Source organism: Amblyraja radiata, chromosome 21, assembly GCF_010909765.2.
Source record: "Amblyraja radiata isolate CabotCenter1 chromosome 21, sAmbRad1.1.pri, whole genome shotgun sequence".
Lineage (NCBI taxonomy): Eukaryota > Metazoa > Chordata > Chondrichthyes > Rajiformes > Rajidae > Amblyraja > Amblyraja radiata.
This window is the reverse complement of record NC_045976.1, coordinates 17,526,026-17,539,217: the sequence shown is the minus strand read 5'-3', so window position 1 is coordinate 17,539,217 and position 13,192 is coordinate 17,526,026. Positions and strand designations below refer to the sequence as shown.

Here is a 13,192-nt window from a genome sequence, read left to right as displayed (position 1 = left end):
CCACGATGGTGTCATCTGCAAACTTAAATATGGTGTTGGCCTCGTGGGTGGGTTTGCAGTCGAGAGTGTAGAGGGAGAAAAGGAAGGGGCTCAACACACAGCCCTGTGGTGCACCGATGTTCAAGGTGATGCTGGAGGAGACCTGCCTCCCCATGCGCACAGTCTGTGGTCGGCCGGTGAGAAAGTCCAGGACCCAGCTGCTCAGGTGTGTGTTGAGGCCCAGGTGGTCCAGCTTAGTGACTAGTTTATGGGGGTGGATGGTGTTAAAGGCGGAGCTATAATCAATGAATAGCATCCGCACATAACTGTCCCGCTGGTCAAGGTGTGTCAGGGTGGAGTGAAGGGCCAGTGACACTGCGTCCTCCATCGACCTGTTTGCCCTATAGGCAAATTGGTGGTGGTCTAAGGAGGGGGGGATGCTGTTCTTCAAGTGTCCCAGTACCAGACGTTCGAAGCACTTCATCACCACCGGTGTCAGCACCACTGGCCGATAGTCATTGAGGGACCTGATGGCTGATTGTTTTGGCACAGGGATGATTGTGCCAAAACATTCAAGCACAGGATTAAACTTCTCACCATTTACATTACATGTTTATTGGTTTATTTCTTACCACAGGTAACTTTTGATCTCCAGCGTTTCCAAATTTGCTGCAAGGTGTTTTCAGGTCCACTGTAAATAATAGAGTTCTTGAATAAACGAGATGTGCAGTAGAAGCGAATTTTATTTAGAAATTCATTATTTATTTCAACTTACATGATTAGTTCACGTACAAATCTTAGAAAGAAAATCTGCAGTGAATAAATTTAAGGAAGTGACTATTGCCCAGATTTCAGGACAGGTCCCACACTTGCAACACCAAGAGCTGGAGTAATGGGCTTGTCCCACTTAGGTGATTTTTTCGGCGACTACCGACGACTGTCATTGTCGTAGCAGGTCGCCGAAAAAACGGCGACTGGACCCCCTATGACAATGTTTACCTCAACCTACCTCTTAGTCGACGTCAAGCTACGGCAAGTTACCGATAACCGGCGATCCATTAGGACGTCCACCTACTACCACATGTACGACAACCTACATTCACCCACGACAAGCTAAGACAATTCAGTCGGCGGTACCTGTCGCTGTTGACGAAGGTTAATGTAGGTAGTCGCCAATGGAATTCACTGAAGTCAGCATCGGCGACAACCTACGTCATCCTGGCGACAACCCATGACACATCTACGTCAGGCGAGGTCAAGCTACGCTCCTTGGCGTTAAGCCAACTGTCGCCGACTGTCGCCGAAAAGTTTTGAACATTTCAAAATCCAGCGGCGACCAGAAAAACGCTACGATTCTTTGGGCGACTGAGGAGACTACTCACCACCATACCGGCGATACCCGGACGACCATTTGGCGCAGCCTAGTCGCCTGTAGTTGCCTAAAAAATCGCCTAAGTGGGACAGGCCCATTACACAATGGGTCAGGCAGCATTTTTGGAGAACATGGATAGGCGACATTTCAGGTTGGGACACTTCAACGGACTGATTGTATTGGGGGAATGAAAGGTGGAAAAGAAGTGGGGACAGGACAACTCGTGACACTGCCATCAAAGATTTCACCAAATATGACAAGAGTAACAACATTCTCAATGCACAGTGATGGCCATTGTAACGATCCTATTCTCAGTTTTTTTTAAATGTATTGATAATTTAATGAATTAATTACCTTGTTTCTGGGAGATTTGTACATTGCCTTGATAGTTCTTCGAAAGTGGCACATGCACACTCATGCTTATTAACACAACTACAGACATCCTTTTGACATAATTCCAGGTATCCACTAATAAAGGAATGTTTCGTAAGGCATGTGGAAAAATACATTGATATGGGCTGCAGGCAGCTCTGAAAGTGAAAAGCATTAGAGAGATTCAGAATGCACAAACTTAACTTTAAACTGTGTGGCTTCAGCATTCAGTGGCATTGAAATGGTCCCTTCCAGTCAGTATAAGAAATACTTCACCAGCACGTTATCTTTATGAGCAATATTATATTACTGTATTGCAGTGATTTGCTATGCTCCAGCTAACAACAAACCATGACTTTGAAACAGGATATGTGTGCTGATGCTAATTAAGTGCTGGATAAAACATACCCGCAATAACTTTGCCAACTAATGACACTAGTTTATTAGTTGCAATTAGATAAAAACAAAGATTCATGATGCAGTCTCCAAACAAGTCTCATTGTTTACACAGCCGTTTAGTTCATAAATCACCACCTTCAGAGGGTGAAAGGAACTTTGAAAACCTACTTAACTATTTAGCTATTAGATGGTCAAATGAACCCGGTGGGGGTTCGACTTGACGAGTTTTTCTGAGTCAGCGAAAGTTATTCCCTGGAGTTGTCATGGTCGGTTATGCTGTAAACCAGCTGTTTTTCTGTGTCTTTGCACACCTCCTAGTCATTGCTTTGATTTTGCAGCTAATTCTATGGCTGTAAGTCTACTCTCCTTATGTACACATGCCCTTTTATTTCAAATTTCTACTGACATTATTCCATGATCATCATAGCATCGTAGCCAGGTGCCTTAGGCTGTGTGTGCTATTGTACCTTCCAGCTGTTGACCCGCCCACCAAATAATCCTTGAAGATAGACACAAAATGCTGGGGTAACTCAGCGGAACAGGCAGCATCGCTGGAGAGAAGGAATGGGTGGAGTTTCGGGTCGAGACCCTTCTTCAGACTGAGAGTCAGGGGAGAGGGAGTCCAGATATATGGAGGGGATACGATGTGAAAACGATTGTTCAAAGCAGATGATGATAAGGAAATGTAGACAAAAATGCTGGAGAAACTCCATAGATGCTGCCTCACCCGCTGAGTTTCTCCAGCATTTTTGTCTACCTTCGATTTTCCAGCATCTGGAGTTCCTTTTTAAACATAAGGAAATGTAGAATGGTTCATTGTTATCTGAGGGGAAGGTGACAAGGAGGCATACAATCAGTAAAATAAATCAGAAGGACAATAAAACTATTCCTTGGTTCTTCAAGGTCTGGCAAGCATCATATGGAATAACTATGAAAATTGACAATTTGTTATTACATTCTACTTGAATCATTCATATCCAGTCATAAACATATTGCTGATCTTTCACTATTATATTCACATCCAGAATTAGAAACTGTCCGAAATGAAAATAAATGAGCATTTCTGTAAGCAAATGTATATCACCACTTAATTGATTATCAAACCTTACATCAACTGCTGTGCATGTTGAATCTGTAGGCCTTTCATTAGTGCACACATTTCCCAGAACATCCAGCTGATTGGCAACCATGATTTTGTATAAAGCATCAGTAGACGCTGCACAAATCAAGGAGAGAAACATACTATGAGATGTCAGCTACTACAAATCTCTAAAACCCAAACAGTAATATTATATTTGGAAATGTTTGGGAATTATATTTATTTAATCATTTATAAAATATATGAAACATTCTATCACTGCGCATTCCCCATTAAAATAGTGTCACCATGTTATACTATTGGATGGGTTTTTTTGTAGACGAAGAAGTGCCGGTATGCATATCAATTAAAATATTAAGCTACATTTATCACCAATTTCTTTCCACCAATTTACCCCCCTTCTTTTTTGAATTTGTGATCTATCAAATTCTAATATGAGAATCTAATAACTAAAAAGTTTAAAATCCACACATGTTAAAAATTTTATTAAAATTGAATTTGAAAAATTAGCTTTTAAATTTTGCTAGGTGCCAGTATACTGAACCGGCATGTACCATCATTAAAAACATTATATATCAGCTTGTGTCCATTGTTAATTCTATATCCATTCTCATAATGGGTTCTGTACAGGTTAGCAGTCTACACTGTAATTGTACTGGATTGCTTGAGTGTTTTTTGTTCAAAGTGCAGAAGTAGATTTCATTCCTGAAAAGATTTTGTGCCACATTGTTTTCTCCATGATTAAGTTCTTAAAGCAAAATTTCCCTGTAAATTGACTTTTGTTCACCCCAATGAAATTAATTATCCATTGTTGATTGGTTATAGCTCTGGTCGCCCCATTGTAGGAAGCAAATGGAGGCATTGGAAAGGGCGCAGCCGAGGTTTACCAGAATGAGCCCTGGTTAAGGAGGTATTAGCTACAGGGAGCAGTTGAGCAGACTTAGATTGCTTTCTCTGGAACACTGGAGGTTGTGGTGAGACCTGATAGAAGTATATAACACTATGAGAGGCATAGAAAGGATAGACAGTCAGATGACTTTGCCCCTGAATGAAAAATCAAATACAAGAAGGCATAGCTTTGTAGCTTGGGCAAAGTTTAAAGGAGATGGGTGGGGCAAGTGTTTTACAAAATGGCTGGAGAGTACCTGGAACATTCTGCCAGGGATGGTGGTTGAGGCAAATATGATAGTGGAGCTTAAGAGACTTTTGGATTGGCATATGGATATGCAGGGAATGGAGTGATATGGATTATGTGGGGGCAGGTAAGAGTTGGTCTTGGCTTCATGTTCGGCCCAGACATTGTGGGCTGAAGGGCCAATTATTGTGCTGTACCGTTCAGTGTATTCACTGATATTTTATTGAAATAATATATTAATCACTAGTTTTTTGAACTATTGGGATTATTGGGAATTCATTTTGGGGAGATTCTACAGAGAGCATCTCCAGGGCCAAGATGTTGTGACTGAACGGAGTCATTGAGAGGCTGAAGCTGGTGGATATAAATGGCCTTTATTCATCACATCTAGTAGATGTACACTTGGAGACAGACCCTCTCAGTAAAATCTCTCCAAACTCAAAGCATATCAACTTTTCAAGGATTTTGCCGATGCAAACCACACCCTGTGAGCAGCCAGTAGTCTGTGCTCTGTGGACCGTACTGCTTGTTTACAAAGCTGTCCTTGTATTTTTTAAATGACTTCTGCTAGCAATGTACATTAGAACAGGTATTCAGAAGAATGGTTCTCATTTGAATTAATGCGCATTACAGCTCATAATGATACCACGATTACTGTAAGAGATTTGTGCAAAAATGCAAAAATATGGTTTTACTCTGTAACAGCTTTAATTACCAGAATTGATTCCACGTTGTTCTTGAAAATTCCCACATAGACCACATGTTTTGTTTTTATATTTGGTATCCAAGGTTACCTGTAAATAAACAGTAAGATTCTAAATATGTTATGTATATCTTATGGCAGTAGACAATAGACAATAGGTGCAGAAGTAGGTCATTCGGTCCTTCAAGCCAGCACCGCTATTCAATGTGATCATGGCTGATCATCCACAATCAGTACCCCGTTCCTGCCTTCTCCCCATATCGCCTGACACCGCTATCTTCAAGAGCCCTATCTAGCTCTCCCTTGAAAGTATCCAGAGAACCAGCCTCCACTGCCCTCTGAGGCAGAGAATTCCACAGACTCACAACTCTCTGTGTGAAAATGTGTTTCCTCATCTCCATTCTAAATGGCTACCCCTTATTCTTAAAATGTAACCCCTGGTTCTGGACTCCCGCAACATTGGGAACATGTTTCCTGCCTCTAGCGTGTCCAAACCCTTAATAATCTTATATGTTTCAATAAGATCGCCTCTCATTCTTCTAAATTCCAGAGTATACAAGCCCAGCCGCTCCATCCTCTCAGCATATGACAGTCCCACCATCCCGGGAATTAACCTTGTGAACCTACGCTGCACTCCCACAATAGCAAGAATGTCCTTCCTCAAATTTGGAGACCAGAACTGCACACAATACACCAGGTCTGGTCTCACTAGGGTCCTGCACAACTGCAGAAGGACCTCATTGTTCCTATACTCAACTCCTCTTGTTATGAAGGCCAACATGCCATTCGAATTCTTCACTGCCTGCTGTACCTGCATGCTTACTTTCATTGCTTGATGAACAAGGATCCCCAGATCCTGTTGTACTTCCTCTTTTCCCAACTTGACACCATTTAGATAATAATCTTCCTTCCTGTTTTTGCTGCCAAAGTGGATAACCTCACACTTATGCACATTAAACTGCATCTGCCATGCATCTGCCCACTCATCCAACCTGTCCAAGTCACCCCGCATTCTCATAGCATCCTCCTCACAGTTCACACTGCCACCCAGATTTGTGTCATCTGCAAATTTGCTAATGTTACTTGTAATCCCTTCATCTAAATCATTAATATATATTGTAAATTGCTGTGGTCCCTGCACCGAGCCTTGCAGTCCCCCTCTAGTCACTTCCTGCCATTCTGAAAGCAACCCATTCTGAAAGCAACCCATGGTAGGTTAATCCAAAAGATTAAGATGGTAAAGGGGAATGTGACTGAGAAAATGTCTATATCTATAAAGTCAACTTTCTCCAAAATAAAATCTGGAGAGGGAACAGAAACTGGTTCAACTACTCTCAATAAAAGTAGGGTATTTTTTCTAATGGCAAAATGTAGTTAGTGATAGATATTTCCATATCAATTCTGTGATAAAATCAGTCTTTGGTCCTTAATGCTGTGTAATCAGCAATTGTGGCTGACATTGGAATCACCCAATAACCTCCTCTGTGGTGTGCCTGTATGCAGCTTTTCTTCAGATGGGAAAATAAAACCAGACCTTGCCTTCTCAAATAATATCTACCCTCATCATTTATACTCAAGCATGAGAATGGCCAACTGAGAAAGATAATATACAGAGTTCCTGTCAAATGTTGCAAGTTGCGATACATCGGAAGTAGGAAAATTGATATTAAAAGACATTTGCACAGGTACATGTGCAAATGGATATGGGTCAAATGTGGGCAAATGGGAACCAGTTAAATGGGGCATCTAAGTTGGCATGGGCAGGTTTGGTCAAAGGGACTGCTTCCGTGCTGTATGGCTCAATAATCCACAGTGAAAATTCCAGTCTTTATCTTACCGACAACGAATCACGCTTATTCCAGATCAGAGCAATCGTGTGCTTCCTGTTTGAAAATCGTATGCCATTTCCATGTTCCTGCACGGTAATGATTTTATTACCATAGGGCAATTTTATTCTACAATAGAAAAATGTGCAATCATTAACTTATTTGGATCTGGAAAGGAATCTGGCGCAGTAAAAAAAAAATCCCAGTCATTCTCTGCAATTTATTTGGATGATATCCATCACCGATCATCCGTTTTATGTTTTTGGTTTAGTTCCACTTGACTTGCTTTACATTTACCTCAGTGAAAATTTATATCTTGCCCAGCCCATGTTGAAACAGCTCTCCTGACCTTATTGTTCACAAGAAATTCAAGCACAATGTTCACATCAAGTACAAAAATCTTTGAATTAAAACACGGTTAAATGAACCCACGATAGACAATGTGAGCATAACATACCTCGTATCTTTCACTGTAATTGTTTTATTTTCTATCGTAACAGAGATGCCTTCAATTTGCATGTGCACATGTTCCAGATCGCCATTCGATCCTCTGTGGATCTGTATGTTAAAATCCTCTCCATTGCCCCTGCACAGACGAGTCAGAATAAAGTTGCACTTTGATCTGAAGTGGAAAAAATCATCCTGAAAGGTCCGGAATGCTCCTTTGCCCCAGGTGTAACAGGTCCCTGATGGCAGAGGAGAAGAACGATCAATGTTATTTGCTTATAGAATGACAGTGATTCTGTTAAAGACGTTTGATCAAAAACATAGCCAATTTAATCAGAAGATTAAGAGTTACTGACCAATGCCATCGTGTGATGTATCCTCCACATTATTGGAGATCAGTGAGAGCGCAGGGACATCCAGGCCTAATTGAAAATAAAGAGGTTGAAGAGACAAAGATACTTAAAATAGAGATTGAAAGAGATTGAATAAAGTGATAAAATAAGAGATTGAGATTTGTGGCTGTAAAATAAAAAATATACTTCAACGTATTTAACAAGAAGAATATTCCATTACACTCCTCATTTGTGCCATGTGGATGGTGAAAATTCTTTGGGTTGTAGTGTGATGAATCCATCACTTGGGGTTTCAGCCTTTTGAACTGCTTTTGTAGCACAGTTGTTATAAGGCTGGGTCATATGAGTTTTGTGGTCTTTAATGACCAGGATGCTGATGGTGCAAAACCCAGTGATTGTAATGCCATTGAATGGTGGTGGGTAGATTCTCAGTTGTATGAGATGGTTGTTGGCTGGCACTTTTCAGGTCCATTTATTACCTGAAAGATATCAACCCATGCCTAGGGTTGCTTAGATCATGTTACATGCATTTTTTGAGGAGCTGTAAAACGGAATGAAACATTGGCCAGTCATGAATGTACATCTCCACTTTTGATTTAATGAAGGAAGAAATGACATAGATGAAGCAATTGGAGATGATGGGACCAAGAACACATCCCTAAGGAATGCTGGCAGCAAAGTCCTGGGGCTGGATGGTGGACAGTAATCACAGTCATCTTCTCTTGTTTCAGGTATGACTTCAACAACTGGAGTGCTCTTCCTTGATGCCCATTGACATAATTCTTTCTTGACTTCTTGATGCCACACACAGTCAGCTTCTCCCTGGATGTCAAGGGCAGTCACTCTGATTTAATTTGGCCATTATTGACTATGATGACATCTGGAGCTGAGTGGACCTGGCAACATCTAATCCAGGCTCCAATGTGGCTTAACCAAAGCCCTACAAATCTTCAACATGACTTCCTGATTCTTATACTCACCGCTCCACCCGATGAAGGCATGCATACCATATGCCTTTTTTAATCACTCTATCTGCTCATGTTACCACTTTCAGGGAGCTATGGACTTGGACCCCAAGAACCCTCTATGCAATAATGCTATTAAGGATCTTGCCTTTAACTGTATACTGTATAATGTAACTGTATTCTTACATTCAACCTCCCAAGTTCAATACCTCACAGTTGCCAGCATTACATTTTATCTGCTATTTTTTTGCCCGTTTCTGTAACTGATCTATATCCCTCTGAATATTTTGACAACCTTCTTCACCATCTGAAACTACCAATTTTGGTGTTGTTTGTAAAATTATGCACTACATTTATGTCCAAGTTGTTTATATAAATCACAAACAATAAAAGTCCCAGCACAGATCTTTGCTGGCCAAATAGACCTCCAGTCAGAATAACACCATTCCACCACAACCCTGCCTTCTCTGAATAAAACAGTTCTGAATCCAAATAACTAAGTCACCATGGATCCCAAACATTTAATTCTCTCGATCAGCCTATTGTGAAGGACTTTATCAAATGCCTTACTAAAATCCAAATCGACAACATAAATCACCCTACCTTCAATACCTCCTCTAAAAACTCACTTGAGTTTGTAAGACAATACCTGCTGCAGCCAAGACTGATCAGTTGAAGAAGAGTCCTGATCCTGAAGGTCACCTGTCTATGGTTTTTCAGAGATGCTGCCTGACCCGTTGAGTTACTCTAGCACTTTTGTAAAACTTATGAAACTGTGATCACTGTTCCAAAAATGCTCTTCCACTGAAACACCATCAGCTGGCCAGGCTTGTATCCCAGTACAAGGTCCAGTATTGACCCTCCTCTTGTTGAATAATCTACATACTGCTTCAGGATACCCTCTCAATACACCTAACGATTTATGGCTGTTCTAAGCTTTTCCATTCAATATCAACATCCCAGTCAATATTGGGGAAAATATGAAAATATAATCACTCACTGTTGCTTTTGCATCTTTCCATAATCTGTCTACATATTTGTTCCTCTATTTATTGCATGCTAATGGGGGGGGGGTTAATTGTTATTAATCCCCGATTAATAAACAATTTCTCCACCTCTTTTTCTTCACTCTCTACCACAACTGCAACATCGGAATCCAGGAAAGTTGAGCTGCCAGTCCTGTCCCTCTCGCAACCAAATCTCCAAAGTGATCACAATCATTCTTCCGGGTCTGAAGAAGGATCTCGACCCAAAATATCACCCATTCCTTCTCTCCAGAGATGCTGCCTGACCCGCTAAGTTCCTCCAGCATTTTGTGTCTATCTTTGGTTTAAGCCAGTATCTACAGTCCCTTCATAGAAGGGCTCTTCCAAGCATGGATCCTTCCAAGCAATGATCCAGGATCTAAGTTTTGCTTTAGCCACAGAGCTCCTTGCTAAAATAAACACATATCCTTCCATCAGTTTCACCATTGTCCTTAATCTTTTCTCTGCCTGTCCTTCCTTTGAGACTTACTGCTCATAGCTTTCACCACACCACCAGTTCTTCCATTTGGCAATCTTTTGGTCTCATTCCTACCCTCCTGCCACCCTCTGGAATACCACAAGTGAACCTCTCTGCAAAGATATTGGTCTCCCTACAGTGCAACCTCTCCCACTATCACAGACCCTGGAGAGATCCCAATGATCTAAACGTCTGATTCACTTTTCCCTGCACCAATTCCTGAGACATACATTCATCTTCTGACCCTTCTATTCCTTCCCTCACTAGCACGTGAACTAGGGAGTAATCCAGAGATTACCACCCTCATGGTCCTGCATTTTCACCTTTTGCATAACTCCCTTAATTCACTCCGCAGTACCTCATCCCTTTTCCTAGCTTTGTCATTTGTGCCAGTATACACAACAATCTCCGGCTGCTCTCTTTCCCCCTTGAGAATGTTCTGCCTCCAAACTAGACCCTGGCACCAGGGAGGCAACCCAGCATCTCAGAGTCACAATTGTGGACACAGAATTTCCTGTCTGTCCCACTAACTATCGAGCCTCCTATCACTATTGCTCTGTCTGCCTCCCCTCGTCCCTGCTGTGTGTCAGGTTCATGCCTGGCACCAATGAGTTGCTGCTGCTACTCTTCTCTGAACAGTAATTCCCCCTCAATAGTATCCAAAAGGGTATACTTGCTTTCAAGGGGAATGGCTACAGAGTATTCCTGGTGCTCACCCATCTACTTTCTGCCTGTGACCACTACATTATAACTCCTATCCATGAAGCCATCACTTTCCCAGATGATCCTGAGGTCATTCAGCCTTAGCCCCAGTTCTGTCATACTGTCCCTAACTTGATCAAATGGCATTGGGTCATTGGTGAATGGTGTGGGCGCAGCGAGTAATTAGACTTAATGTGTAAAGCCTTTAGAGCTTCAGAGGCCTGTACACAGCCTACTGATTTAACTATTGTGTCTGATCGCACCGTTATCTGAAAGCACCATTATTTTGGCCGCTCATCAACATGAACTATCCAAGTCGTTGCATTGAACATTGAATATTCTTCATAACCACCATGGAAATGTTTTTCAGTACTGGTATCAGGAAACAAGAGGTATACTCTACATTGTTGTGGACATTCAGATCTAATTTTGGGCTTTGCCTGAACCACACAGTTTAATGAAATCTAAATCTGGTGCAACATTGTGTGTGAATAATGCAGGACCCACAGGTATTTATTTCAGAGCAAATCATTGAAAAGTCCAACAGCTAAGCAAATGAACATCCAAGAGTATTTATTTCATTAATATCCCAATTTCTCAGCATGCAAAGATAATTAAAATACTATTGGACTGATTTATTAAGTATTGGACGCAGAGGAATTGGGCGGAATCATATTGGTGGTGGTAGGTGGTTCCGGCAGGAACCTTTCCCATTCAGCGGCCACTCATCTATTGTGTTCTGGATAAGTTGATTCTCACCATTCCATCTTGCTGGAATTTTCTAACATTATGCCGAGGAAACAAGCCCTAAAAACTCTTGACAAAAAGCCCAGAATGTACCATCACTGTAGCATCCTGAAGAAATTTGATCTGCTGAGCTGGGAAAACGTAATAAAATATTCTGACTCGATTTTGGTTTACAAAATCTTCCGTGGACTAGCCCCACCTCCGTTAAAGGACTTCATAAAGAAAAACACAAATAGGTCGACAAGAGCAGCCTCCAGGGGTGATTGTATAGTCCCGTTTAGGAAAAGTGTCTTTGGGCAGTCAGTATTTTCATATCGAGCGTCGCAGACCTGGAACGCGATACGGGATCTGCCAACCCTTACCTCATTTACCAAACATCTAAAAACATGGTTACTGCAAAATCAAAATTGCAATCATAATCTACCTTAAAATTATCCTATGGTACTCTTTTATTGCTACTTTTTTACTTTATTGTTTGTTTTGTTTTTGTTTTTGTCTTTTGTTTTTACCTTGTTTGGGATGTGTTTACCTTGTGTTGGGACTAAAGATGGAAATAAGCTGCCGGCTACAATCTTGCATATTACATGCAAATGTTTATTAATATGCACTGTCCCTAATAAAATCAATTCAATTCAAATTCAATTCAATTCAAACCACTTCTCCGATTTCAAACTGGTCAAACCTGGCACATAATTGGAGCTCCTGGTCATTTGAAGGAGAATTCCCCACGTTGATTTACTTATTTATTTACTTTATCTTGAGGTTTTAATGAGTTAATAATAATAATATTAATAATACATTTATTTGTATAGAACATTTAAAAACAACTCACGTTGACCAAAGTGCTTTACATCAGTGCAGGTACTAATTTGATGCATACAACTGTAGACAAACCTAACAATACATCCATAAACTGTTGACAGCGCCCCCTCAGAGGGGCTCAAATACGTTAGGGAGTAGAAATAGGTTTTGAGTTGTGACTTAAAGGAGTCAATGGTGGGGGCAGTTCTGTTGAGGAGCGGGATGCTATTAAGTTTCTTAAGTATCACATTTACAACAATTTTAATAATATAATTCCGCAAAGACATGCATTTGTACCATCCCTTCTCAATTAAAATATTCAGTCAGCAAGCTGAAGAAAGACCTCAACCCGAAACGTCACCCATTCCTTCTCTCCAGAGATGCTGCCTGTCCCACTGAGAGTTACTCCAACTTTTTGTGTCTAAGCCGAATAGAAATACTTTTTCCATTTAATTTTTAATATCCTTACTTACACAATGCGCTTAATTTACACATTTGTAACATGAGTGGAAAATATGCTATTTTTATTTCAATTGCTCTGCTAAGTTTTTGCTATAGGATATAATATTAACAACATTTTAATTTCATTGGAAACATTTGAAATTTATTTTTGAGATATAGTGTGGAAACAGTCCATGCCGATCAGTGATCACCTGTACATTAGTTCTATCCTACACACTAGGGACAATTTGCAGAAGCCAATTAATCTACAAACCTGCACATCTTTAGAGTGTAGGAAGAAACTGGAGCACCCGGAGGAGACCTATGCAGTCACAGGTGGAACATCTA

The 13,192-nt window shown here is 40.9% G+C and overlaps 1 protein-coding gene across 1 annotated transcript in view; it reads right to left on the bottom strand.

The window, feature by feature from the left end:
- Positions 1-13,192, bottom strand: part of LOC116984980 (mucin-19-like) — a gene marked incomplete at its 3' end in the record, with an annotated part of 44,305 nt that overhangs the window by 30,394 nt on the left and 719 nt on the right. The window contains exons 2-8 of the mRNA XM_033039341.1: positions 7,689-7,754; positions 7,343-7,571; positions 6,897-7,014; positions 5,072-5,150; positions 3,232-3,338; positions 1,706-1,881; positions 612-670 (exon numbers count right to left, since the gene is read on the bottom strand). Of these exons, the coding sequence (XP_032895232.1) occupies positions 612-670; positions 1,706-1,881; positions 3,232-3,338; positions 5,072-5,150; positions 6,897-7,014; positions 7,343-7,571; positions 7,689-7,754 (834 nt within the window). The remainder of the gene's footprint in view (positions 1-611; positions 671-1,705; positions 1,882-3,231; positions 3,339-5,071; positions 5,151-6,896; positions 7,015-7,342; positions 7,572-7,688; positions 7,755-13,192) is intronic.